At 41.4% G+C, this 26,094-nt stretch overlaps 1 protein-coding gene across 2 annotated transcripts; it reads right to left on the bottom strand.

The window, feature by feature from the left end:
* Positions 1 to 4,609: 4,609 nt before the first annotated feature.
* LOC307221618 (serine/arginine-rich splicing factor 5-like) lies at positions 4,610 to 22,298 on the bottom strand. 2 transcript variants are annotated; one of them, XM_079986306.1, is made up of 9 exons: positions 22,145 to 22,298; positions 21,692 to 21,749; positions 20,954 to 21,090; positions 16,836 to 16,906; positions 15,115 to 15,207; positions 13,127 to 13,199; positions 7,338 to 7,411; positions 6,828 to 6,938; positions 4,610 to 6,079 (listed from the first exon to the last, which is right to left on the bottom strand). In XM_079986306.1, exons 3-9 carry the CDS (start codon positions 21,077 to 21,079, stop codon positions 5,830 to 5,832), a joined length of 798 nt encoding a protein of 265 aa, XP_079842432.1. In that variant the 5' UTR covers positions 21,080 to 21,090; positions 21,692 to 21,749; positions 22,145 to 22,298; the 3' UTR covers positions 4,610 to 5,829. The 2 variants fall into 2 exon arrangements, with proteins under 2 accessions (XP_079842432.1, XP_079842433.1); XM_079986307.1 differs by lacking the exon at positions 22,145 to 22,298 and adding an exon at positions 21,905 to 22,047.
* Positions 22,299 to 26,094: the final 3,796 nt, after the last annotated feature.

Genomic DNA, 26,094 nt, shown 5'->3' with positions numbered 1-26,094 from the left:
TATTGCAATGTCTGGATGGCCTTGACTAAAAGTAACCCAGTTGAACTCTGTTCTGCAGACAACTTTCTCATTAAAAGCTTCCCTAAACAGGGCTGCCTATAGATGTCTTCTAAATGTCATACTGTATAGTTGTTTATTTCCTTCACATCCTTCACATCTGGCCTCTTTCTTGCATACTAGAATTAGGGGTACTTCCATACCTAATGTAGCAGTGCTTTAATGTAGCTGCAAAGCCAAGGATGGGATTACTAGATCAACAGATTATATACATTCCACATCTTCTTAACTTCTGGTTGACCAGCATGGCCATAAACAAAGGAAGGAACCCAGTCTGAAAAGCAGGGCACCTTGAGTTCCTTATAAGAAGGGCAGGACTTAAATGTGGTTAGTGTGTTATGTCGATAATAGAAAAGTTTAGAGAATCCCATTGCTCCTGCCATCAGAGATCTATATGAAACTCTAACATTGAGATGGGTTGCCATAGCACAGGATTTACCTTGCCTGGGCCGGTTCACTCCAGCGGAGATCCCTCAGAGGGCCGGATTGCTCTCATGTGTGCACGCCCGCGATTTCTGGCGCCGCAGAAGTGAGTTCCTGTGCCGCGCTGGTTTAGCGCAGCCCACGGGGGCTCGCCAAGCGGGCGGCTCAGTTTGGGGGCAGCTCATGGGCTGGTTAAACAACCCCTGTGGGACGCTTGTGGCCCATGGGCTTTAGGTTGCCTACCCCTGCCATAGCATATACAGTATGTAAAAGTTTTCAGTTTTTCCCTGCGTTTCTAGCCTAAAGGGAAAGCTGTTTTAATATAGGGTTTCCTTCATTTATATTAATGTGATTTAATTTCAGCAGAAATCACTGCTTTTACGAAAGAGGATGATTTTACTGATATTATCGTTTACATATACAGTGGTACCTCGGGTTACATACGCTTCAGGTTACATACGCTTCAGGTTACAGACTCTGCTAACCCAGAAATATTACCTCGGGTTAAGAACTTTGCTTCAGGATGAGAACAGAAATTGTGCTTCGGTGGTACGGCAGCGGCAGGAGGCCCCATTAGCCAAAGTGGTGCTTCAGGTTAAGAACAGTTTCAGGTTAAGTACGGACCTCCGGAACGAATTAAGTACTTAACCCGAGATACCAATGTACCGTGGTAGACTTGGCTTCTTATTCTGCATTGTTATAATAAAATATGCAAATCAGTTTCCCTGCAGCATCGGCTTATAAACCAAAGATACATATAAACAAACATGCATTGAGGTAATGGAAGCCAGTCTTGTAAAGTACAAACAGCAAATTCATTCATGCTTAGAGTTAAGTTGCTTCAAGCAGTTTGCTGCCTTACTCTAAGAAGCAAGCAAGCCCGTTACCTGTTGTAGCAAATCTTCAACAGGAGACTTAAAAGAGAATACCTGTTTGGAAAGCAAGGATAAATATCAAGCCAAATGACTGAACAAGACGATTTGAAGGACTTGGGACTGGGCAGAAAAACATTTCAGCCAGGACAGATTCGAGTAATTCAAGACATGGCTTGCAGGGTCAGGACAAGGTGAGGCAAGAATTGTATTACGAGTCAACCACAGCAGGAAAAGAGGGAGAGCTCCTGAGAAATTGTCAAAGCTAATTGCTGTGGGATATCCCCCAGTGGTTTAAACTTATGACCAAATACACAGAGAGCTTCCGCGACAGAACATTCTAGGGAGTAGCTGGGCCACAGATAGGAAGCTGAGCACAATCAAGAGGATGCCATACTGAAGAAAGCAACAAGTCCCAGCCACCCTAACATCACACATGCAGAGCTGGATTAATAAACTTGTTTCTAGTACTCTAGCAAATCCTTTATGACCTAGAACAAACCATCAGACAACAACCTTACACTAAGCTATGAGGAGTGAAGGTGTGGCAATTTCACCACTGCAGTTCCCACCACTGAATTTCAGATAAGCAACAGCCTTAATTACATTCAAATAGAAAAGCTTTTCTGAGCATCGGAGAGGCAAGACTCTGCCCCAGATCCCAACAGTGTTGTGTGAAGTGCTTTAGTTTGGGAACTGCATTTACATAATTAACGCCATGTCTAATTTAGGTCCAAGACCAGTCAAACTACAACATCATATATGCCTTTCTCACAGTGCGCTACTTGGAAGGGAGCTCTACTGAACTCAGCAGGACTTGGGTCAAAGTACGTTTGCTAGAATCCTATACTTGGAAGCAAGCCCCATTGAACTTGGTTACTGATGAACTATGGAGTCAACACAAACAGAACCAGGCTGTATGTGCACATGTACAAATATATAGTGCAGCAGTCCAGCCAAAGTTAAGCATGTGGCTAATTCTCCTATTGCCATCCATGGGACCTGATTTTGGGTCATTTTTTAAAACGCTTGTAACAGAACTGGTGAACTTTACAGCCTGCATGCTATTTTTAAAGAGTTATAGCAATAGTGATCAGTCAGCTGCAGCATGAACACCATCTAGTGACTGAAATGTGCCTTTAGATTTCACCCAAACAAAATTGATTCTCACTCAGGCCTTTCATATTAATGGTTTATTTGCAGCTTACTCCCAAAACAGCTTTCTATAAAAACCATCCATTACTTATTGCATTTTTACGTCCTCTCTAAATTTTATATATACATGAGATTCCAGGATTCTAGGTGCTTGATATATATCTGAAACCTAAACCCAACTCTGGATTTATGTACCTAAATCCGGGTCAAAAGAAAGTATTGCCTAGAAAAAAAATCAAGAGCATCCCCTAGTGGTGTAAATTGTTCAGCACAGCTTCCCCTCAGTGCAAACCTCCCACTCCTAGGTGGAAAATCAGCCTTATTGCTGTTTTTAACAAAATAAGCTGTCAGCTTTGGTAATTAAAACCCACAAAATTGCTTTACTGAAAAGAAGTGCAAAGCCTGCACAGATTTACAAAGCAAGTATTCGAACTAAAAGTTGTAGAAGTTTGAGAAAGATGTGTGTATCATAGGTATGTTGAAAAAAGTCTCAACTCAAGAAAGTTTTCCAAAGGGAGAATTAGTGTTAAATCTTCAGTGTTCAATATCCTGGTTATATTTGCATGATCAGAAGAAAGCCACCTTTTAAATTCATAATCCTGCAGTACAGCAGGTTCTAGGTTCTAAAAAAGCAATTGACGCAACATATTTCCAATCTGATTTGCAAAAGGGGCTAAGTGTGATTTGAAAAAAATTAGCCACCCTGTTAGATACATCAAGCATTTTATGCTTCTCTGGAGGGGAAGACACTGCGCAAAATTCAGATACCTTCTCTCTGGCAGTGACATCAACAACAGATGGACTACATCCTATCCATCCCGGATTACTGGCTGGTGCTGATGGAAGGTAGAGTTCAGTGACTTCTAAAGCAGAGCATTCCAAACTTTTCATGTTGGTTACACTTTTTATACAGACATCATTTCACAACACAGCAATTCCGTTTTAACCAGAAGTTAAACTAACCCCTTTCCAACCCCAGGAGGAGAACACCCCAAAACACTGCAGCTGACATACTAACGTGTGGTGGGCCCAGGCCTTATCCACAAATTGAGTGATATACAGTGGTACCTCGGGTTACAGACGCTTCAGGTTACAGACTCCGCTAACCCAGAAATAGTACCTCGGGTTAAGAACTTTGTTTCAGGATGAGAACAGAAATCACACAGCGGTGGCGCAGCAGCAGCAGGAGGCCCCATTAGCTAAAGTGGTGCTTCAGGTTAAGAACAGATCTCTGGAACGAATTAAGTTCTTAACCCGAGATACCACTGTATATGAAGGAGCACACATTTGTGTATATAGACGCGCCATATGACCGGGATCACTGTTTGTGTTCCTTGCATATGTCCTGCTCAACACATGAAGGGGACGGGGGAAGAGTACATACGCGAAGAAGGCTAGAAGGTATTATTGTTCTGAATTAGGAGTCCATTGGGAACAACACTGAATCCTCAAAATGAAGGCATCAGACATTATGAGCAGCTACCTCAACTTCCCTTGGGATCAGTTTTGCAGGTTGGGAATGGGATTAAACCACTCCCCTTGCTGCTCTTAGGTACAGTGGAGAAAAGAAAGAGGTACCCCCAGCTTTTTTTCTGTTAATAGTAGCAGTGGCATATCAATTTCCAATAAGGAAATGACACCGATGAAAACAGTTAACCCACAAAGTGCTTTTAAATGGTAAGAGAGAGATGTCACGATGCATTCACTAGCTCATGTGTTACATGCAGAAGTCTATAGCCATAAACTGAGATACTGGTAAAAAATGAGTTTCCTGTAGTGTGTATAACAAACAGAGCATTTAAAAAAAAGTTAATCCTGGAGTGTTATGGGTATTCAGGCTGGGACTCAATTATTATAAGCAAGTATTTTTCTTACACGGATAAACACACCTCCCTTAATCTTTCAAAATTATTTAATCCAAGATAATGGAAATAAACACTGGAGAGGAGTAACTCTGTTTGGTAATGAGTCTGAACAATGATCCAACAAAGTAACATTTTATTATGTATCAATTTTATTGAAAATAAAACTGTTGCTAACAAAGAAAAAAGTTTACAAACTTAGCTTTAATGAGCAACACAGAAAGACCGCTGAAGCTGCAGTAAGCAGGGGAGAAACATTTATTGTATTTACTGTATCACACCAATACATTTAAACATTTTAGGGTTCAGTTTACAAATATTTGAAGCAGATTCCCTCATTTAGGTATGTGGAAGCCAGATAGTTTAGTGATCACAAAGTTGTTAAAGATTAACAGAGTACTACTTACTAACAAAAACAAAATCATGTTTTGTAAACCTAAGGAAAATGCCCTTTTACACTTTAGCATTAATGAATTCACATTACATGAAGCTTGACTGGAAATTTGTTTTGACAGTTTGGAAACAACCTTCCCCTATTAAATCTGACAATTTACTGCTTCTGATACTACATGTACCTGCAGTATTTAAGTGTCACACTCTGGTCGCTCTCTTTGTAATATTAAAATAAAAACTTCAGTAAAACTGGTGTATTTTTATTTCACAAAGGGTATCTCTGTAAAACAATGCCTTTGCAAGACTGCCAGGTTAAATACTCTAAGTTTCTGCATTAAAGTATCCGTTATGTTTTGATTTTTTATATCATGAAGTGGGTTATGAAACTTTGTAACCCTGTCCAGATAAAATTTGGTGTGGAAGATGTACTTCTTGACTAGACCTTACTCTAAAGTAGCATTAAAAATTTCACAGCAACATCTGCTTAACCAGATAACACATTAAAACACATTCCCTGGCTTGCTACTTTAAATGTAAATACTCGTTAAGAATAAGGAAAAATTATTCCTTCACAATTCAGATACCCACCTGTGCACTACTAAAGGATAACTGTATATTGGGAAGTTGCATGGGACTTTTCAAAACAGCATGTTAATAGTCAGCTGAACTATCCATGGTGATTTACTCAATGTTAACTAGAAGATATTCTATGTGCAAACAAGAAGCACAGCCAAAGGACTCTGAAAAGTGGCACCACAGTCCATGTCTTAAATTTATCATATTCAACAATAAGGACAAAACTCCCAGATGTGTACTGCTTGAGTCAGTAAGGCTTCACCTAGAGAAGTACATAGTACATGTGGGTAATTATAATTTGCCGATTTAAATTGCTTTTATTATTGGTTACAATTTATCTAACTCTATAAAGAGGGCAAGTTTACATACTCTCTTCAGAGGTCTATGCTCACCTGATGAATTGTCCCTCCCCCCACCCCCATTTGCATCTTATTCAGGCTTGTAGAAAATTTGACTTAGAAATGAAATATTTATACACCTCTCAAAATACCTTAACTGCGGCTTTCAGCAGAGCTCGACCTAGAGCGAGACCTTTTCTTGGCTGGGGGAGGAGATGGAGAGGAATTTTGCGGGCCAGAGTGGTGGTTTTTCTCTGAGCCCTTCCTTTCAGGTGTGCGGCTTCGAGAGCCCCTCTTTTCAGGGGTACGGCTTCGAGAACGAGACTTGCTTGTTGACTTGGAAGACCTTGCAGATCTAGACTTGCTGCGAGATCTTGAATAACTCCGTGAACGGGATCTGCTTCTGATAAAGATTGAACAGATCTTATGACAGTCTATATCCAGTATTCATATTCATAATTTTTTTTTTATCCAGTCTTGCATATTCCCACTACACAACGGGGTCATCTTTTAAAATGCCATCTATAGTGGTATTTCTCCTCTAACATTAGAGAAACATGGAACTTTTGACTTCTGTTCATCCAACAGGCAATGTTACAGCCCAAAGTAGCTTATTCACCCTGACTCCCTCTCATACTTAAAAGTCTACAAAAAATCTTGAGAATTTCAAGGCTCTTTTTTGATCCCTATCTCAGTGCCACTGTACAGTAAACAAGCTTGCTTAGTGTAGAAAGCAGGCATAATACAGATCCCTCAGTCTGTACTCCAATTTCTCTCATTCTAATTTCTCTAACTAAATACACTGGGGTCGCCAAGGTGGTGTCCTCCATCTCCCTTTCCTGCCAATTGACCATGCTGGCTGGGGCTTATGGGAGTGGGAGTCTAGCAAACCTGGGGAGGGGATCACTCTGGCTATCTCCATAAAGTTATAAAACTTAGAAATTATTTGTTTATACCAAGTGTTGTCACCCTGCATTTTTTGTCACTACCTGTGGCTCCCATCATGGAAATACTTGGGCAGAGATCCAGTTCAATCGTACCTTGAGAAGGTTTGGGGCAGCAACATTTTCCTAACATCTTGCTTCCCACCCCCTGCCCCGATTGCCCTGTTTCTTGCCAAGTCCATCAGATCTTCATATATGGTGACATACCTGCGCCTTTTGCGATCTTCAATTAGCTTAATTCTGCGCCCATTCAACTCGCTGCCATCCAACTTGTCCAATGCACTCTTCATGTCACTGGATGATGCAAACTCCACCACACTGCACAGCCAAAACAAAATTGACATTTAAGTTCAAAAATTATAGAGCTTATTCTACTTAGATTACCAAAGAGCAATGATCCTGCCCTCCTTCAATGCTCATATTCAAATTAACAGTGTTATAGTAAACAATGGTGTGAATTTCCCAAACCCTTAATTCCAGATTGTGAAATAAAGCTCCTTGTACCTTCCTTTGAACTTCCACATGATCACTTATTCCTAGCCAAATAGAATGTGGCATGGTTGCCTAGGCAACCAATCTGGAAATAGAAGTGCACAGGAGTATAGTGCTTCATTTTATTCTACTGATCCTGTGTATGTTGCAACAACACTAACACCACTTTCATTGCGTTTGGAACCAATCAAGCTAACTACCTTGGGTGCAAAGTTCAAATCTTACCCTTCATTTGGATTGTTTCTGTGTGCATCTACAAAGGTAACTTCTCCAGCCTTTCTCATGAAGTCTTTCAAATCCTGCAGTAAAAGTCACAGTTCAGCTTAGAAAATGATGCATAGAACTAAAAAAATCGTGTTTAAACAGGTCTCCTTGTTATGGCTAACAATTATAGTAAACTCCCATATATTACAGCTATAATGAGAAAAATTAAGCTAATCACATTGCTCAGATATGGCAACATACCATTTAAAGGATTACCACATATATTAACTATGTCACAAATGGTGTTATTAAATGCAAGCATTTGATCATAAATGAAGTCTCAGTTTACTTGTATATTAAAAGGTTTGCCTGCAAACATTCTTCCTCTTGTCTATACAAATTAAACACAAATGTCTTTATTAAGTTAATGCTAAGATTCTGTCACAAGCTGTCAAAAGGCAGAAGCGCAACTTTTCTGCTTTCATCAGTTCGTGTCACAACCTCAGTGTTATTTTAACAGAGACTTGCATTTAATGTAATTGAGCTTGAGTCTATGCTGCAACACTACACAACTAAGTGTTAAAGATATTTTAAAATAAGTTGTTTATGACTTATTTCTTAACCTTTACAAAGTGCCCCAAAGAATAGCTGACATTTTATAGCCATAGGCTACTTACCACAACATACCACAAGTGGTCAGATGATATAAGCAGGTACCTTAAGCAAAGAGTCGCTTGTCCAATAATTGCCTAGCAGACCAAGAGGAACTCCCTTACATGGGAGGGACAGAGGAATGGACCATAGCAATGTGCTTCAGGGAGATGTACCAGAGACCCTGAAAGCACTGGACACAGTCTCCGGAAGCGGCTCTAGAACCTGAGGTTGACCTGTGCTAGCCAATCGAGCTGTGGGCCAACCAAGATCTACATCGCCAAGATAGGTGTGTCATGGGTACCAAAGGGAAAACTCAGAACAGGCCAAGCCCTAGAAATTCAGCCACTAGGAACCCCAACCTCTTGGGTTCTTTCTCCTCCACACAAGAGAAACGAGGGCTAACCCAAAGCAAGGCTGTTAAAAGAGGTTCAAAATGAACTTGGTTAGATATATATTTGTGAAAAAAAATACAAACAAAAAGCCTAAAACTGAGCTACAGTTTACAGGATGCCTCAATTACTTTAGTGTTTAATAAAGTTCAATTTAGTTTTTACAAACTAACATGTGAATAAAACAGTCTGAAAACCTGAGCCTTTAACCTAACATGAAATAAGTTTAATAGCAGACATTTCATGGCAGAGTTCAATTCTACAACATACTGAGCACTCCAGCCCAAAATCTGCTTGATATTTATGCATGCACACCCTCCAACATGTAAAATCCAGTAATGGTGAAATTTCTAATCGCACAATGAGCACAAAAGTTTTGCGCATGCCAAGATCAGGGTACTCAGCATCTGTAGGATTGAACTCTCCCCAATACAAAGTTCACAACATACAATACAAAATGATGTTCACAATACTTCAAACTGATTATATCCACAGTAAATAGGAGACAAAGCCAAAAAACATTTTCATTAATCCTTATGCAATTCAATTAGCTTTGATAGTACAGGTGAATAAACCTATAAAGGCAGGCATCTAAATTTAAAAATACAACCATACCATGTATTTGAAATTTGATTTCTTGTCTATTGTAAGATTACGTACACTATAAACATCAAGCAAAATAGTCTCTACAGATGTTCACAGCTCAAGTATGTTTCTTGAGAACTTAGTTAGACGAACCTTAGATTAGAAGACTAAAGTAGCTGTATAGCAACAACTTTCTACAGAAAGCCAAGGGGTCTAGTTTCCTAGCTTTAGGCTTATGGAGACCTTGCAGCCATTAGGGGAAAATCAGCAGTAAAAACTATGTGCTATTAAAAGTTACTGGGATTCTAAATTTTAGAAGTCATAATCAATAAGGAAGAGATTGGAACACTTTTAAACACCAGAATGTGCTGGCCTTCAAAAGAAGATGTATGCACTCTCATCTTAAAGCTTGCCTGGTTGCATGCTAGGAACATGAGATGCTAGTTAGTAAGTTTTGAACATCAGGACTCAACTTCAACCTTGCCTGCGCTACTGCTCCCAGTTGTACACTTTTGCCACTTTTCGCTCTAAATTTAAAGGGCTAGTAAAAAGACACAGGACAGGCACTTATCTGAGGGCAACTGCTACAGTGAGCAGATGAGTATTAGTTTTCAAAATCCCACTAAGGTAGACAAGACAACCAGAAACTGATTTCAATGGACCTTGAAAACAGCTTTTCATTGATATGGGAAAGGATGCATTAAAAAGTGTTTCCTGTTACTATTCAAAGCTTATGGAAATGATGAAGCCAGGCATACATTATGTACTAGTTAGTGAAGGCAAAGAAATGGCCATGGAAGCAGCATGGCAATTTTTTTTGTTTCTGATCACAACATTTGCCAGAATCTCCTCAGGATAAAGTCATGATGTTTTCAGAAAACATGTTTCTGTAAGCACTAAGTAACCTCTGAGATAAACCAATGCCTGCAATAATTTAGTGTTTCTCATACAAATCGTAATCTCACCTATCCCAAAAGTACAACTTTCCCATAAACCAGCAGGTAGTTTGTATCATGGCAGCAAAACAGATTTGAACAGAAAATGTTGCTTTGTGATGTAAAACCCTCAGGAGCAAAGTGATGACTTTTATGCTGTTCAGAACAGAAACATACCTTGTTTGCTTGCCTTGCCTTAATTTGCACCAAGGCCTGATTCATTCACTTGGATACAGCACCGTAGATGTTCAAAACAGAATCACACAGAAGTTGCTCCACTCAGCAAGATGTTGTGTGAAGTACCTTACTAAATGGTTCTGGCTATTTTTAATTTCACCTCTGCAGAGCCAGGCAAGGTTTGAAGTGCCTTCATACAAGCTGCTTTTCATAAACAGCAGTCTAAAAGCAGCGATGGAAGTGCTATCACATCAGTGAATTTTCCATTAAATTAAGAACTGCACCACACCATCATACACCCACCCACCAGGCAGCATCAGTGTAGCTGTATTAGACATAGCCCACCAGAGCACATACATGCTGCTCTCAAATGACCTGATGAGCTTTCCCAATGGCTGCAAATGATAATACAAGTACAGCATTTACCAACACCAGAAAGTGTACTGGGAAATTTTGTGAGATACAAGCCTCAGAATGAAGCGTCACAAAAGTGACATGCATTTATAACCAATGGCAACTGAAACTTGGCTGGGACCAAATAAATGGAAGACTATTCATAGTAGACAGATGGAACCTTCATGTTTAGAGACAGTATACTTTTGATATTGGGAATAAAATAACAGTCTTTGCCTCTGAGAAATATATAAGCAGGGCATGAAGGTATCTGGCTGGCTTCTATTGGAAACTGAATACTCAGCGAGATGGCCTCTAGATACAATTGAGTAGTTCTTAAAAATAAGTGGCACTGGACTCATACCCAGGATTTTTCCCAGTGGGCCATTCCACACAGCTACTTGTAAAACAAATGCAACGTATCGGGATTCACGTGTGCTCAACTCTCCTCCCTTTAGTTATTTCTTCCCATGCATCTCTCATATGAGTGAGAGAGACTGGTTCAAATTTAGGCACTTTAATAATGAATTGCCAGACACAGGCCCACCCAGTTATTTTATAAAACTTTCCTAAAATGCAAAAAGGGATCTGTAATGCTGATCTATGGGAAAAGTCCTGTGTTGATATCAAAAGACTTCAGGATCGTAAGTCAAATGACTGAAAAACTGGTACCCTATGCATCTCACGTTTTATACTTCTCTGTAGGTTGCCCTGAGCAACTTATTGGAAAGGCAGCAATTTTAATCCTGTCAAATTACACAAGTAGTTCAATATATGTATTTTGTTCTACAGTGGACTCAACTGTTGAGTTCTGTATTTCCACACAAATAGAGAACTCCAAATGTATATGCCAGGCTTCCCTTCATCACCCATGTGGACCTCTCCATCCTACACTAAGCTCTTCATTATTCTTACAATTCACTACATCAGCTAACAAAGGCTAACTTGCCTCAGGTTTATTTCCTATATTAGTAAACCTGTTTCTTTACTTTCAGCTAAGGCTATTGTGCAGTATGCTAAATAGTTTGCTGCAATTATTCTCTTGACAGCTATCTTGCTCCTGAACTGTGCAATTATTTACAACCTGTTCCTTCCCTTTCCTTCTTCCTTTGGGTTCCAAAGAAAGCCCTGTTTGACGAACACATGTTTAGAGCACTGTTAAAAAGCTAGGCATTCTCCATGTTGAAATTTACAAATTAAAATGAAGACAAAACTGAGGTTAGGTAAAGTGACAAATCATGCACTGATGACAGTAGTGCTAAGATCAAGGTAATAATTGCCCCTCATTTAAGCACAACAGCAACTAGTCAAAAGGAAATCACAAGAGAACTCAGGACACCAGAATCAGCTTTTTTTTTTTAAACAAAAAATTTAGTCTTCACTGTGGATACAACCATTATACCCAGAAGTTAATAGGTGAAATATTGTTCAGGGCCTCAACAAATGTTAGCATACATGCAAGCCAAAGAGCAGAAAAGAAGTCTTTAGTTTGCAGATTCCTCCTTTGTAGGAAGTGATTTACACATAGATATTATTAAAAATGAAGGCTACCATAACCTAATAAAGCAGATTATTAAGTTGACAATATGCTACTTGCCTAAACCTATTATAAATAAATCTAATAAAAATACATTCTACATTTACATTCTACTTTACTGGCTCAATGAAATCTCATTTTTTGTTTCACAACTAAATATTTAGAATGAAAGGTATGTGAAGCAGCTGAAGATTCACTGGCTAATGATAACAGAAGCTGGTGTACTTTGAAGGCTTGCTGCCTTGCTAAAGAGTAGAATCAAAATGAACTTCAGGGATTATTTGGTATAGCAAACCTGCCAGACTAAGTGCCACCTAGCAAATGATAGCAACTTTTTCCAGTATACACCTGGTAAAATACTTGAATAATATTCACTCAAGATGGTATATATAGGCTTCTCCCTACCCAAGCACATCCACACTTGCATGGAAAACATGCCAGAAAGCTGAAATACTGAAAGTGAGGAAATCCAATTTCAGAATAAATATTTTGAATCTGCATGTGAAATTGGTGTTCTAAGACAAGGGTCCTGTGGGCACCTGAAAAGCAAACTAATTTGTGGCATGAAATTTTCAGGTTTATGTTAGTCATGTACCCCTTACAGTTAGGAAGAGTAAAAAAGCATTGTCTTTGCAAGGAAACCAAATAGAGGCAATACTTAAATGTGAAGTTATGTATATGTTGAATGTTATTTAACACACACACCAGCTATGCAATGAAAGCCACAAACCTCTTTTAGAATTAAGTAATACATAAAATTTCCTGCATTATGAACACAGAGTTCTTTCAACCATGCAGTCATTCTGTTCATTCTATTGAAGCCAGATACAAACTACAGACCTTCCCACTGAGACATGCCTTTAATTATGAAGATTATGTCTTAAAATAGATTTTTCACAATTCTTATTAGATGAGGATTATAGTTGTCCAAGAAACACTAATCAGCTCTTCAGTTTTAAAAATAAAAACATGCTGCTTAAATGCTTATTTTTTGGTATGCAAATCAAAGAACTTTAAGCCTGAGTTTTAATAAAAATGTTCTGACTGCTTTAGCTGCAAAGTTAAATTTTATGGTGTCTCCTTCAAGGGGACGACTTGTTTTTGAGAAGAAAGAAGTATTTAAGGTCAACTCCAACTCACCTGCCAGCTAACACGTGAAGAAAGATTCTCAACTATAAGCCTATGTTCAGTACGAAGAGGTGGTCCATACTGGCTACAAGAGAAACACATTTTTCCATTATTTGTTCATTTATACTTCATGCAGAAAATGAAAGTGCATTATGCTGGGACAGTTTGCTTCACATTGCTCAGTAAACCAGAAAATGTTTTAGAAATTTGACTGTGTTCTATTTAAATGGGGGAAAAGGCTACCGGGCAGTTGCTTATTGTGTGTAATAGGGAAAGCAAGTGGAATATATACACATACTGCAAGACACATGCTAAATGACTATGGGGCAGTTCACGCAAGTGTGTTCATCAGTCAATGACCCCATGTGTGCAACAGACAGCATATAAACAGCTTTCAAAGCTATCACCTAACATAACATTTTTCAAAGTCCCTATATGCTATGAACACACATCAAATGATGAACATACAGGCATGAATCACCCCAGGAGGATGAGGCTGTGGAGACTGCACGCTTACTACAGCACAATAGCACTTCAATAAGCTGTGGGAGCTGATGCACTATCTACCCAATTTTACATGAATAAAAGATCTGGCTTACTGTCATCAAACCCCCAAATAATATAAAGTGCTAGTATGAACAACTGGAGAACTGTACATTAGTTTGTTCAGGCTAGCTACCAAAATCCACTCCAAATGATGGCTCTTTTATATAATATGAAATTCAACCAACAACAAGTGCATCTTTTGGAAATTTAAGCAGAGGCAACTCCATTTCATTTGCATACCTCTAAATGCCCCACATTTTCAGAATATCCAGATCTTCAGAGCATTTAAAAGAAGTTCCAGAATCCCCCAACTGGCAGGCCGAGTCCCACTTTTCACTACTGGAAATAGTAGTCTCTTCTTGTCTGGCACCATGTGCCTGATGTCATGAACGTAACTACCATGCAAGATGCCCATGAACGTCAGTCACATATCCTACTTTAGTAAAGTTCACTTTTAGCCTCGACCTTGGATCACTCTTACTGCAGCAACATCACTGCACTAAAGAAAAGAGAATCTAAACAGCATACTTCAATATGCAAAATTAGTAGTTTCCAATGTGTTTGGTTTCTGTTTAGCACGAGAACGGCAAGAAGGCTGCCTCTGAATGAAATGCAAAAATGCAAATTTTATTTCAAAGCAATTATTATCAATACAGTGTCTAAACAATTTCATGAACAGATGTCTTAACAGCAGATGTGGTATACAGTGAAATAGTTTAATGTGAGAGAAACATATTTTAAAGTACTATTTCCCCACATATACTGTCCGACATGAATCACAGAAATACATTCTATAATGACTGTGTATTTCAAACAAATATTGGCCTTATAGTGTCTTCTATGTAGACATCATATTTGCTTTGTTGTAGGTTCTACTGACCTTGGAGCACAACTAACTTATACAAGTAGTTCTTGTCTATAGACCCCTAGGCTCCCAGCCAAAGTTAAGCAAAGAGGGGCACAGTCCATTAAGCACTAGTCACACAAAGCCCATTCCATTCAGTAAGGCTTGTACAGGACCAATGTACTACAGGCTGAAACCAAACTATAACAAACTCTGGCTGCTGGCATGAGAGTACACTACTTGTGCATCATAATTATATTAATGGGCATGAAAGCTATCAAGTGCTAACCATACACCCACTAGGCAAGGTGCAGCAATAATTAATGACTTCAACAGCACACACCTCTCCTTCTTATAGTTGAAGGTGGTAGATGGAATTCAGCAATTTCAATGAAAAGATTGTTAGCATAAGATTCCTTGTATTGGTCTTACTAAAAAGGTAATGAAAGGTAGGGAAAATAACCACAGCTCATTAAGAACACCTTAAAATGTTATGCAGCTACCCCTAGAAATGTGAACTGTTAAGAATCCTGAGTGTATGGAGAATGTTCATAGTCTAAAATTAACTGTTTAACAAGTGACTTTGCAGTAAAAAGAACATATTTCTTACCTAGATCCACCCCCATAGGATTGGTAATAATTGAACCGTTGTGGGTATCTGCCTCTACCCCCTCTTCGGGCTCTGGCATGTTCAATTGTAACCCTTTAATATTAAATGAAACTGAAATATTAATATTAAATGAAAAATAGACATAGCTTCTTTAGCACATCAATCTTTTTCTACTGGAAACATACACAAAGCAAATAGGCATCTTCCTCCAAGCATTTCCATAAATGAAATGTAGCTATTTTGAGGTACTTGAAAACAAGCAAATATTTGTCTATTCAGACGTGTGTAACCAAAAAAACCTCTCATTTTTGCCAAATCTTAACTTCCTCATACATCCATCTATTGTACACAATTTAAGATGACTGAATATGAGAGGATCACATATTTCTTCCAGCTTTTTAATTGCATTAGTTTGGGGGTTGACAGAGGCTAGCTAGAAGGCCAAAGCAATAGCTGTGCTTACCACCAACCCTACATCTACATGGAGCTGGGTGGGGTGGCAGGTGTTTTTCTCATTTCTGCTGGGGAATAAAGATGATTAAGAAGCAGCAGGAGAGACATGCCTGATTCTTCTTAGCTTACCAAGTCTTTGCATACATAGGCAAGACTCCAACTCCCTCCCAAACTCTAATGCTTGCCTAGTCTGGAGGGAGAAGACATCTTGCACATGAAAATATCCCTATTTCTTACCTTCTCCAACCTGTAGTGCAAATGAGTTTAGGAAGAGTATGCACATGCATGCACACTGCTGGGCATCCTGGCAAAGAGTTCCTGGCAAGTGAACTATGGATGCCTGTGTTTCTTTAAAGTTTGCAATGTAGCTTTAATAGAAATACTAGAAAACTCGGTAAAAACAGAAAAAGCTTAGAATGACTTTATTTCTGAAATTACAATAGTAATTTTAGTCCAGTTGCTTTTGGTAAATTACAAATGATGCTCAGGAATATAGTTTCATGGGGGAGACAAGGATGTTGTGCAAATTAGGACTTCGCTTTTCTCATTGCAAAACTCCTCCCTTTTATCAAGAACTGACTCTAGAACGTATTTGAAGACTGAGTTAAATGAATGAAGCTGCTGATAGCTGTCAGCCATAAAACAAACCCAAAGATGGGCAGAGGTCAAACTACAACATATGGAAAACCAGTTCCACTCTTGAGATGCTGAAAAAAAGTATTTTATTGAGTGCAAACTTTCCCCTTGCCTCTCTTGAAAAAATGAAATATATAACCTTTTAGTGTCTCAGTAAGGCATATATGTAAACTGAATAGGCATAGGAGATAGAAAGGGTAAGTTGCCCCTGACAAAACACTGTATATTTGGTAGGGTTACCAACTACACAAATTAGAATGCTCTGATAAATATAGGGAGTGACATCTAGGATGAACAGATGTTAGTAATCTGCCAAAAACAAAGGAAGCCCTATTTCTTGTGAGGTCTCTTTTGTTAACAGTAGGCACCAGTTTTTCTGCTCTTCAGTTTCAAAGAAAGCAGTTGAAAAAGTAAGGCAGTAATCCTGCATCCTGATCTGCTACCAGCCTTCTGCGCCCACAAGCAGCACACTAGAGATTTAAAAAAAATCAAATGCAGCAGACCATCCAATTTACTTGCAGGAGACATAATTGCAATTTATCTGCAATTAGTTGTGTGCTTTGCAGGGGATTGGACTAGATGGCCCTCAGGGTCCCTTCCAACCCTACAATTCTACGATAATTAAAGATTACCTTTCATTACACAGTTCTTTACCATTCAGTTCATAAACAGCATCATCTGCATCTCTGTGATCCTCAAATTCCTAAGAAGGAAAAGGAGGAATGAATCATGTATTCAGTTCTTTAAGAGTGAAATCTTATTGCCCTAATAGGGGATTTTTTCCATTCCTTTTTCCAGCTTATTACAGTCATGACTCTGTAACACAGAGGACAATTAACAATGCTCCTCCAGATGATCTTAGTGAGTGGGCTAGGCTATACATGCTCAGGTGGTTCTAAAGATGCATTGGACCCAACTTGTATATATCAGCACAAGAGTACTGAATATGAGAGAAAGTTAACAACAATTGCAAACCCTAACTTGGAAACTAATTAAAGGAGGGTCATCTCTCCCTGAACAAGCCTGCCCATGCTTGAAGTTCTGTGGAGTTCATCTTACGTGTTCCTCTGGCAGAAGATACTTTTCTGTGGCAACATGGCAATGGGTCTTGTCAGGAATGCCCTCCCCCCTGAGGTACAGAAGCTACTGACTCATTTCAGTAACAAATTAAAACTTACCTACTTAACCATTAAATTACTAAAACATCTATTTGCTTAGGCATTTGTGGAACACTAGTTCAGCTAGCCTACATGTGTCTGCCCTGTAGTCTAAAAGAAATATTTAAATATAGGGAAGGGTAGAAATATTTTAAATAAGAAAAACAATAAAACATAAAATAGAAGACCACCACCACCCAATACAGTAGAATGCTTGCCTCTACTGTAACATTGTACGATGCAAGTTCATTATATAGGAAATCTGCCAAATACAGGTGAAATGATGTGCTATTATGAGAATGGACTCATGATACAGGTTGACTTGTGTCCAGCAGCATGCACACCTATGCTGTCATGTCATGCTGTCAAATCACACGGGATGAGAAGAAGTGGTTTAGTGATGAATTCCTATCAGTCTTCAGACCAAACAGCCTCACACAATATGCTACAGCTGCCTAACAGAGTGGTGTGGGACTACAAAAACACCTGATATTTTCCTATGCTTCCCACTTCATCCACCTATGCCTGAAGTTAATTGGCAAGCTTTGGAGAACTGTACATTCTGCATAATGGCATGCAGGTTGAATAAAGCATTAGTTCTGCTGTTTGCTGCTGTGATTTAGACTTATGGTCAAAAGAAAATATGGGCAAATCTAGTGATGAAGATGGTGTAAGTCAAAAGAAAAATTACTACTCACCTGGGGCAAGTAAATATTGCCTCCAGGCAAGACAACCATGTCAGTGTTCCCACAAGAAGCCAGATTTGCTTATGATTCATGGTGAGCGAGCAATGTGGTGGTACATTAAGCCTGACTGCTTTTCCTGATGTGAGTGGAGAAGTAACCCATGAACCTGTAGATAAGCTTGGCTTTCTGTGATATCTAACTAGAGACCTTGGTTTGTAGTTCCCAAACAAGTCAGGATCTGCAAGCCAACAAAGGCCTGCAGTGATGCTGCCTTGTTTGGGAACGACAAATCAGGATCCCATATCTGAAGTCACAACAATTGCAGCTTCCTGGTTTTCCCTTTCTCTCTCATGTCAAGAGATAAGGGAAGTGGGAGAAATCAGGCTGCAGGTACCAGCACAGTGCACATTCACAGTATACCATTATAATCCATCAACCCTTACTTATTGTGATGGGTGAACGCAGCCTACCTATGCAACCTCCATAAGCAGCGTTCAAAACTCCCATTGTTCTAGGCACGTTTTGCAACAGGGAATTTCATTAGTGTAAGCAGTTTCTGAGATCTGGGTGCAGTGCTGCACCTAATATTTAAGATTAAAACTGCCGCTGCTGGCACTGAGGGCATGGGAGGAGAAAATCCTCCCTGCTGGACTTCCAAGAGATCATTACAGGCAAGCTGAGAGGTTCCACCTCAGCTGGCCTTACAGAAAGGCAGTTTTGCACTCTATAGCCTCAGATTGATTTAAATAGGTTTGGTTTAAGTAGTGCATTTTAAAGTGTTATCTACCTCACTCTCTCACAGTGATGCTTAAAATCGAAACCAATTTTGGAGTGGGATCATTGAAGGACAATGAAGTCTTAGGTTTGTGAACTGGACACTCAAGGTGGGTGTCTCTGCCATCAGTTGTAATGTGTGCTAATTGTGGTGCCAAAAAGATTTATTTATATGAAGGAAAGGGGGTGTAGGAGGAATCCAGGGCTTGTCTGCAAAGTGGAAAGAAAGGAAGACCTTTTTCTGTCACCCGACTTCGAGCCACTCTCTGAAGACTGGAGTGACCCACATAAGAATATTAGGAGGGCGGGCAGGAAGTATAGCTTTGTTTTTTGCAGTCTTCAGATGAGGATGAAACCATATGGAAAATATATGATTTTTTTGCTGCAGTTCATTCATTTCCAGCTTTGCATAAAAAACACCTACCTAGACATTCTGTTCTGGCGCCCATAACCTTAGGCTTAAGGTGACATTTACCGTATTTTTCGCCCTATAGGACGCACTTTTTCCCCTCCAAAAATGATGGGGAAATGTGTGTGCGTCCTATAGGGCGAATACAGGCTTTTGCTGAAGCCTGGTGAGCGATAGGGGTCGGTGCGCACCGACCCCTCTCCCTCTCCAGGCTTCAGAAAGCTCTGCGCAGCCCTAGGGAGCCCGGCGCGAAGCCGCGCCGGGCTCCTGAAGTTTGCGCAGAGCTGCCTGCGCTCCCGGGCTCTGCGCAAACCCCCGGAGCCCGGTGCGAAGCCACGCCGGGCTCCCAAAGGTTGCACAAGCTCCCAGAGCGATGCCAAAGCTGCGCTCAGCTTTGGCATCACTCTGGCTCCTGTTCTGGGGGCTGGGGAAGCTCGGGCTTCCCCCGCCCCAGCCCCGCGCCTGGGGAAAAAAAATAATCCCCCCCTTTATTCCCCCCCCCCAAATCTAGGTGCGTCCTATGGGCCGGTGCGTCCTATAGGGTGAAAAATACGGTAACTCCTAGCTTTCACATCTCTGTTTCTAACACTGTTCATGAGCTCTGAAGACCCCATCTGTGGGATTCAACTTCCTGCCTTGCAGAAAAGGGGAAATAACTAGATTTCTGCTGTTTACCTATCATTTTGGAGGTGGCACATGGAACTACTTCCCTCCCCTCCTGCATGGGAAAAACAGCTGCAAGCTAGGTTCCCTGTCTCCTGCTTGTTGAGCGGGGGAATAAAGTCACACATGCTGCCCCCCAAATGGAACTTTATCAGGATGTGCACTAGTTGGGTGGATTTTTGTTCCCTTTCTGTCTATTTCAGAGAGAGGAGGAAAGAATCCAGGTATCCTTTACTTGCAAAGGGGCAAGTTGCCTAGCTTGCCTAGCAAGAGAAGAGAAAATGCAAGTCCCCACAGCCCCACTGAGTTTTCTTGGATAGGCAAATACAAAAAAGAAGATTGCTGCTTTTCTTTCTGTGTTCCTCTCTCCTCTTGCTTGATAGCATGGGTCAGGAAGACGACATGAGTCCCACCAACCATGTTGTGCTTCTCATTGAAAGGAGAATCACCTAATGGTTGCTGGAATTTCTGAATACTAAGAATCCCTCAAGATGTAAGTAATTTGTGTTCAGAGTATGCTCTCTTGTTTTGTACATGTAACAGAGAATTCCAAAAAGAGAACCACACAAACCTGGCTAGTTCACCTCTATTAAGAAAGCTGTCAGTTTTCCCCTTTCTCTCCCCGACTTAAAACTTTGAGCGTTAACCAACCATCCTGAGTATTTACCTTAAGTTTAAGTTCCATATTTTTATTTTTCTTACGAGTTTGGGGTAGGAAGGAAAATGTAATGGCAGCAGAGAGAAATGTTGGGTTGGAGGGAGAGGCTCAGGTGAGGGAACCATGGCATATACAACCTACGGCTATGATTAATTGCAAAGCTAATTTATTTCATTCTTACCTAAAAAGCAGCCTTCCATTTTACCATATTAGCAATTTCAAAGAGGAAGTCTGCACATATTAAGAGCCATTTACAGAAAGATCTAAAAGGTTAAAGAGAAGATGGAAGTTTAACATTTCTGATATTTTGCCTAATCAGATTTCCTGTGATTTGTATGTTACAATGTAACTGCCTACAGTCATCTAGGTTGGGAGGAAAATATTTAAATATGAATATACCTACCACAAAACCAAAGCCGTTTTTCAGATTGATTTCACGTATACGGCCATATCCCTTGAAAAATTTCTCCACATCTCGCTCCCGAGCATGTGGACTTAGACGTCCAACGAAGACACGACAGCCACTCATTTTAGCCTAAGCTGCAAAAAAATTAAGTTTTTGTGTTCACGTTAGGTATTTTATTATATCAATACTAAAATTCAGTCCCACAGATGTTGGACAGAAGAGACAACTGAGGACAGTGTTTAAAACATATTTCTTAAAACACTATATCACACCAATATAGATGCAAACAACTTTAGAGTATAGTTTTATCACAAATGTACCCAATGCACACTCTCAAAACATGTAGTCAAAACATCCACTGCATAGAAATAAATAATTAAAACCATCTCTCACTTGGCGCCAACTCCCACTGGTGTTGGAGCATAGAAACCCTTCAAGCTGAGCTCTTGTGTAACTCAAAAGCCACTACGCTCTACCAGAAGAAGCTGGTAGTAGATAAGGCAACACCTTAGCAGATAACAAGTTTAGGATTCATGATGTTCCTGCATCAGAGGCCGTTCAGCCTCCTTTTCAAGATACCTACCAAAAAAAAAAAAAAAAAAACCAGGGGCGGGGGGCGGAATAATAAAGGCATTTCGCGTGCACATAAAAATATAAATGTCCAGAGAGGGAGATAGTAAGGTGGGTTAAAAACAAAAACAAATGTGCTCCTTTATCGTCCGTCTCAATCATTACCTTCTGAGTGGAAATGGATGAAAAGTTCGGCTGCTGAGATGCGCTTGCAAGGCCCGATCTGGAGAGATGCAAAAGCGGTTCGGGAGCAGAAGGCAGGGAGGGAAAAGGGAAGGGAAAAAGAACGAGAGTGTTAACGGCAGATGCTCGAGAGAAGTGGAGACGAAGACGAGGGGGCGCCTGGGGGGGCGGGGGATGGGGAGAGGGAGTCCTCACCCGGGACCCAATGCAGGGAACGGGCGCCGCGCAGGGCCCAGGCAAGGCGGAGCTTCGGCCTCGCAGCCTGGCTCCGCTCCGTTTACCACAGCAGATAAAACGGAGCCCGCTGGCTCTTATCCCCCGACGCCACGGGCAGCATCGCTCTCCCACCCGCCCCTGCTCCGGCTCGGCCCCTCTCCCGGGTGAGGAAAACCGCGCACTCGCCGGCGGTGCCAGCGTCCAACTCAACTCGCTTACCTCCCGTGCGCGGACGCGACGCTCGCTTCAGTCCGCCAGAGAAAATGGCGGCGCTACTTCCCTGAGGAGGAGCCGCGGAGAAGGCGGCTGCGGCTGCGCAAAGCCCCCTTTCTCGCCAACCGGCTTGCGGACTGCGACTCCCAGAAGGCAACGCGCCAGAGGCCGCGGTTTGAACGCCTTTGCTGGACGCGGATGGAGGGCCCGCTGCCCCGCTTGGGAGTTGTAGGCGGCTGCCGTTGCGAAGGGGCCTCGTGGAGAGCGGGGGTTGGTAGAGAGGCAGGCCGGGAGGTGTTGTCCTTCCGAGGGAGAGTGTTAGGCAATCAGCTCTCGCGAATGGCGATTGCGCCATTTCAGGACGTCATTGCGGGCGGGGATACAAACCATGCTTCTCTGCCAGGCTAATTCATCCAGAGCAGCTGCCGGGCTCTCCTTGTGCAGTGTTTACGTATGCAAGCTAAGATCCTTATCCTTCGCTGCTGTTGGGTGCTTTCAAGCTATAAAAAAAATGCTTACTTTGAATTCTTCCCTGCTGAAAGCCTGAGCTGCGTTTTCTTCCTGAAGTGATACAAAGGGCTTTTGTTTATAATACTGTAGCTATATAATTACCAGAGGCATGGCAGATTAATAAATATATTGTTACTTGCCCCTAGCTCTTGGGGAAGGGGTGGGGGGGTGGGATTTTATATAGCTCTATATAAATATACCCTTTTAAAAAAGAAAAAAAGCTGGGAATCTAGTGATTGTGGTTCATCCCAGGGAAGAGGGAGTGACTGCCCCCCTTGCAGATGCTCACAGACCAATAGCCTAAATCAAAACAAAGCAATTTCATTCAAATGATTATAAAATGCCTTTCTCTCTATTTTGCATTAATGCTTTGAGGGTGGCGTAGGAAGGCAAATGCACGAGAATTGTCACCTGTCTGATATTTTGATCTGGGCTAAATGTTGCGCAAGAAAGATTACAGGGTGGGGGGAGTAGAAACAAGATGTTGTGCCTCATTACATATTAATGAACACAGTTGGCACACAAGCTTTTCAACATTTCCACATCACTAAAAGCTAAATATGCAACACAGCATTTCCTTATCAAAATAGGTCAGAAGATTTTTTTTGCTTTGTTTTATCAAGACTACTTCAGATCTTTCTGAGGTATGTGGCCTCTGAGGAATGGTTTCCCCAGTTTTGGCACGAGGCAAAGACAGTTTTGTTTTCCCAGGCATTTCGGCAACGTCAGTGATATTGTATGATATTGTTACATCAGTTTTTAAATACCATTTTTAAAATTTCTTCATTGCATTTTTTTTTTACTGTAAATCACTTAGGGATTTTTTTTAGTGGGGAGCAATATACAAATTTAATAAACCTAAATCTTGGCTTTCCAAAACATAACTGGTTGCCACATACATAGCAGGTTGCTCCATAAAAGGATGCCACCATATTGTTTTTTCCCAACCCATTGCAAACCATTGCGTAAGCTGTGGATTGGCAGAGACTTTTCATATCACCACCCTGCCAAATGGACAATAAATGTAATAACTGGTGTGTGGTGTAACATTCACTTGGCCCACATGGGTCCTGCCGGTCACAGACTGTACTAATGCAGCATGTGATAGTACAACCACAATTAAGTGGCTTCTCTGCCCAAGTTTATATGAATTGGCTGTGATAAGAATCTCTTGTTGATTCCCTGCACAGAAATGGCTCCTTTTCACCAACGTGTGCAGCCAAGTACTCCGTGACTGACAAAGGTGGCCTTGTTTTTATAGGCATTGGGGAATGACCACAGTGCTGCTTGCTATGCAGAAGTTCCCAATCTCCAGGCAGGTCTGGGAAGGTGCCTGTCTGAAACCCTGGGGAGCTGTTGCCCTGATAGAGTAGCCGGTGCGGAACTGGATGGACCAGTTGTCTGACTTGATAAGGCAACTCCAAACATTTCTAGGTCCACATGACAAATACCACAGAAATCTGTTACACATTTTCACCTAGTCATAATATTGAGGGCGTACTTGGAAGCTTGCTTCTTTACTTCCATGCCACCAAATGACAGGCTGCAGGTGAGCAGAGCTCACCAATGTGCTGAGATCTTAAGAGAGGATGTGTGCGGTTTCTCTGGCCTCAGAGATACAGACAGACAGACAAGCACTTTATTTATGCCCCATTGGGGTAACTGGCAGTCATCTATCTATACTGGGAAATGTAAATGCTGGCATTATAGCATTGCCAAATTTTAAATTACAAAATACCGGTCTATGATTGGTGCCTGGTAAATCACGGGTTGTAAAGATAGAATCTGGTGGATCAGGATAGTGTGGAATGAGGAAAGAAATTGCTGGTTTACATAAGCAGAGCCAGGCACCTAGAGCTGACAGTGTGTGTGTGTGTGTGTCTCTCCCCCCCCCCCCCCGTTTACCAAATTTTCACCCCAACTTTACTGATTGTTTTATAAAAAGGTAAAGGACCCCTGACAGTTAAGTCCAGTCGCGAACGACTCTGGGGTTGTGGCGCTCATCTTGCTTTACTGGCCGAGGGAGCCGACGTTTGTCTGCAGTTTTTCTGGGTCATGTGGCCAGCATGACTGAGCCACTTCTGGTGAAACCAGAGCAGCGCACAGAAATGCTGTTTACCTTCCTGCTGGAGCAGTACCCATTTATCTACTTTGACGTGCTTTCGAACTGCTAGGTTGGCAGGAGCAGGGACCGAGCAAACAGGAGCTCACCCTGTTGTGGGGATTTCAACCGCCGACCTTCCGATCAGCAAGCCCTAGGCTCAGTGGTTTAGATCACAGCGCCACCCTGAGGTTAGCAAAATTCTGCCCAACTGGTAACACCAACATACTTGGGGACACTGTTTAATAGTGGCTACTGCTGCCCTCTGTCCAAGAGACCCCTTTGACTGATACTGCCTAATCCAGTAAGATTATCTGTACATGGTGGGAAATATTGTATCCTCAGCCTCCTGTTCAGCCTGTCAGCAAAGGTGCAATGGGGTCCGCGGCCTCCTGAGGGGCCAGATAGTGGGAGTAGAGAAGAGCTTAGGTTCTGCTCTGGGCCTGCATGTTTGTCTGCTTGGAGAATTTGTGTGTGGTGTGTGTGTGTTTGTTATTATGTTATGTATTCTGTATTTTTATACTGTAAACATCCGTGTGATCTGGTGACACATAAATTTTATGACTGATAATTAATAATAACAACTATGGAGTCTCACCAAACTCACCTTTCAAAATAGTAGTGGGATGTTAGCATCCCTGTGCTCAACTTCTCAGAAGATGGGTAAAAATGCATGGCAGCATATGGCATGCAGCAGTGCCCACCCCCGTGCTCAGTAGAAACAGCTCAGCTAACATCCTTCTGGCTCTTCCACTGTTAGTTCTAGCAGGCAGGTCTGTACTATTCAGCTACCTGGTCACCCAGCAGGACCACAAGCTTCTGCTACCCCCCCACCCTGTCCCATAGCTCCTAGAATTCCCTATCAGCAACATCTCAGCTTCTGCCCCTCCCACAGGCCTCAAACCAGTTCTGGCTACTACTCCTTTTATCCACCTGCCTTTCTCTGCAGCTGAGGTTTATCAGATGATACTCCCAGTTTCCTCCTCTTCTGATGCTCAGCCTTAGGGATTGCCATTCCTTCTCATTCCCCCATCCCCAATCTGCTCCAGAGGGTCCCCCAACCCTCTGGAGCGGACTTTGAGGATGAACACAGGGTGGCGGGCAGGAGGGGAAGAAGCAGCTTTGTTTTGCGCACATCTATTGTGCCAGTGGAGCTGCAGCACTGAATATATATTTCCCTCCAAAGGGCCTTTTGGATGCTTAGATTTCATAATGGACAGGTGAAAAAGAGGAGTGTTTCTGCATCTTTAACTGCCCTGAGACCTGTGGGTATATACTGTATACACATATACATACCTGGGTGGAAGAGGGAATTTCAGCAAGGTGCAGGATTACAGAGAATAAG

This window comes from Podarcis cretensis (genome assembly GCF_951804945.1).
Source record: "Podarcis cretensis genome assembly, chromosome: 1".
In the NCBI taxonomy this organism is placed as follows: domain Eukaryota; kingdom Metazoa; phylum Chordata; class Lepidosauria; order Squamata; family Lacertidae; genus Podarcis; species Podarcis cretensis.
Note: the sequence above shows the minus strand (reverse complement) of the source record. Positions and strands in the feature narration are given on the sequence as shown.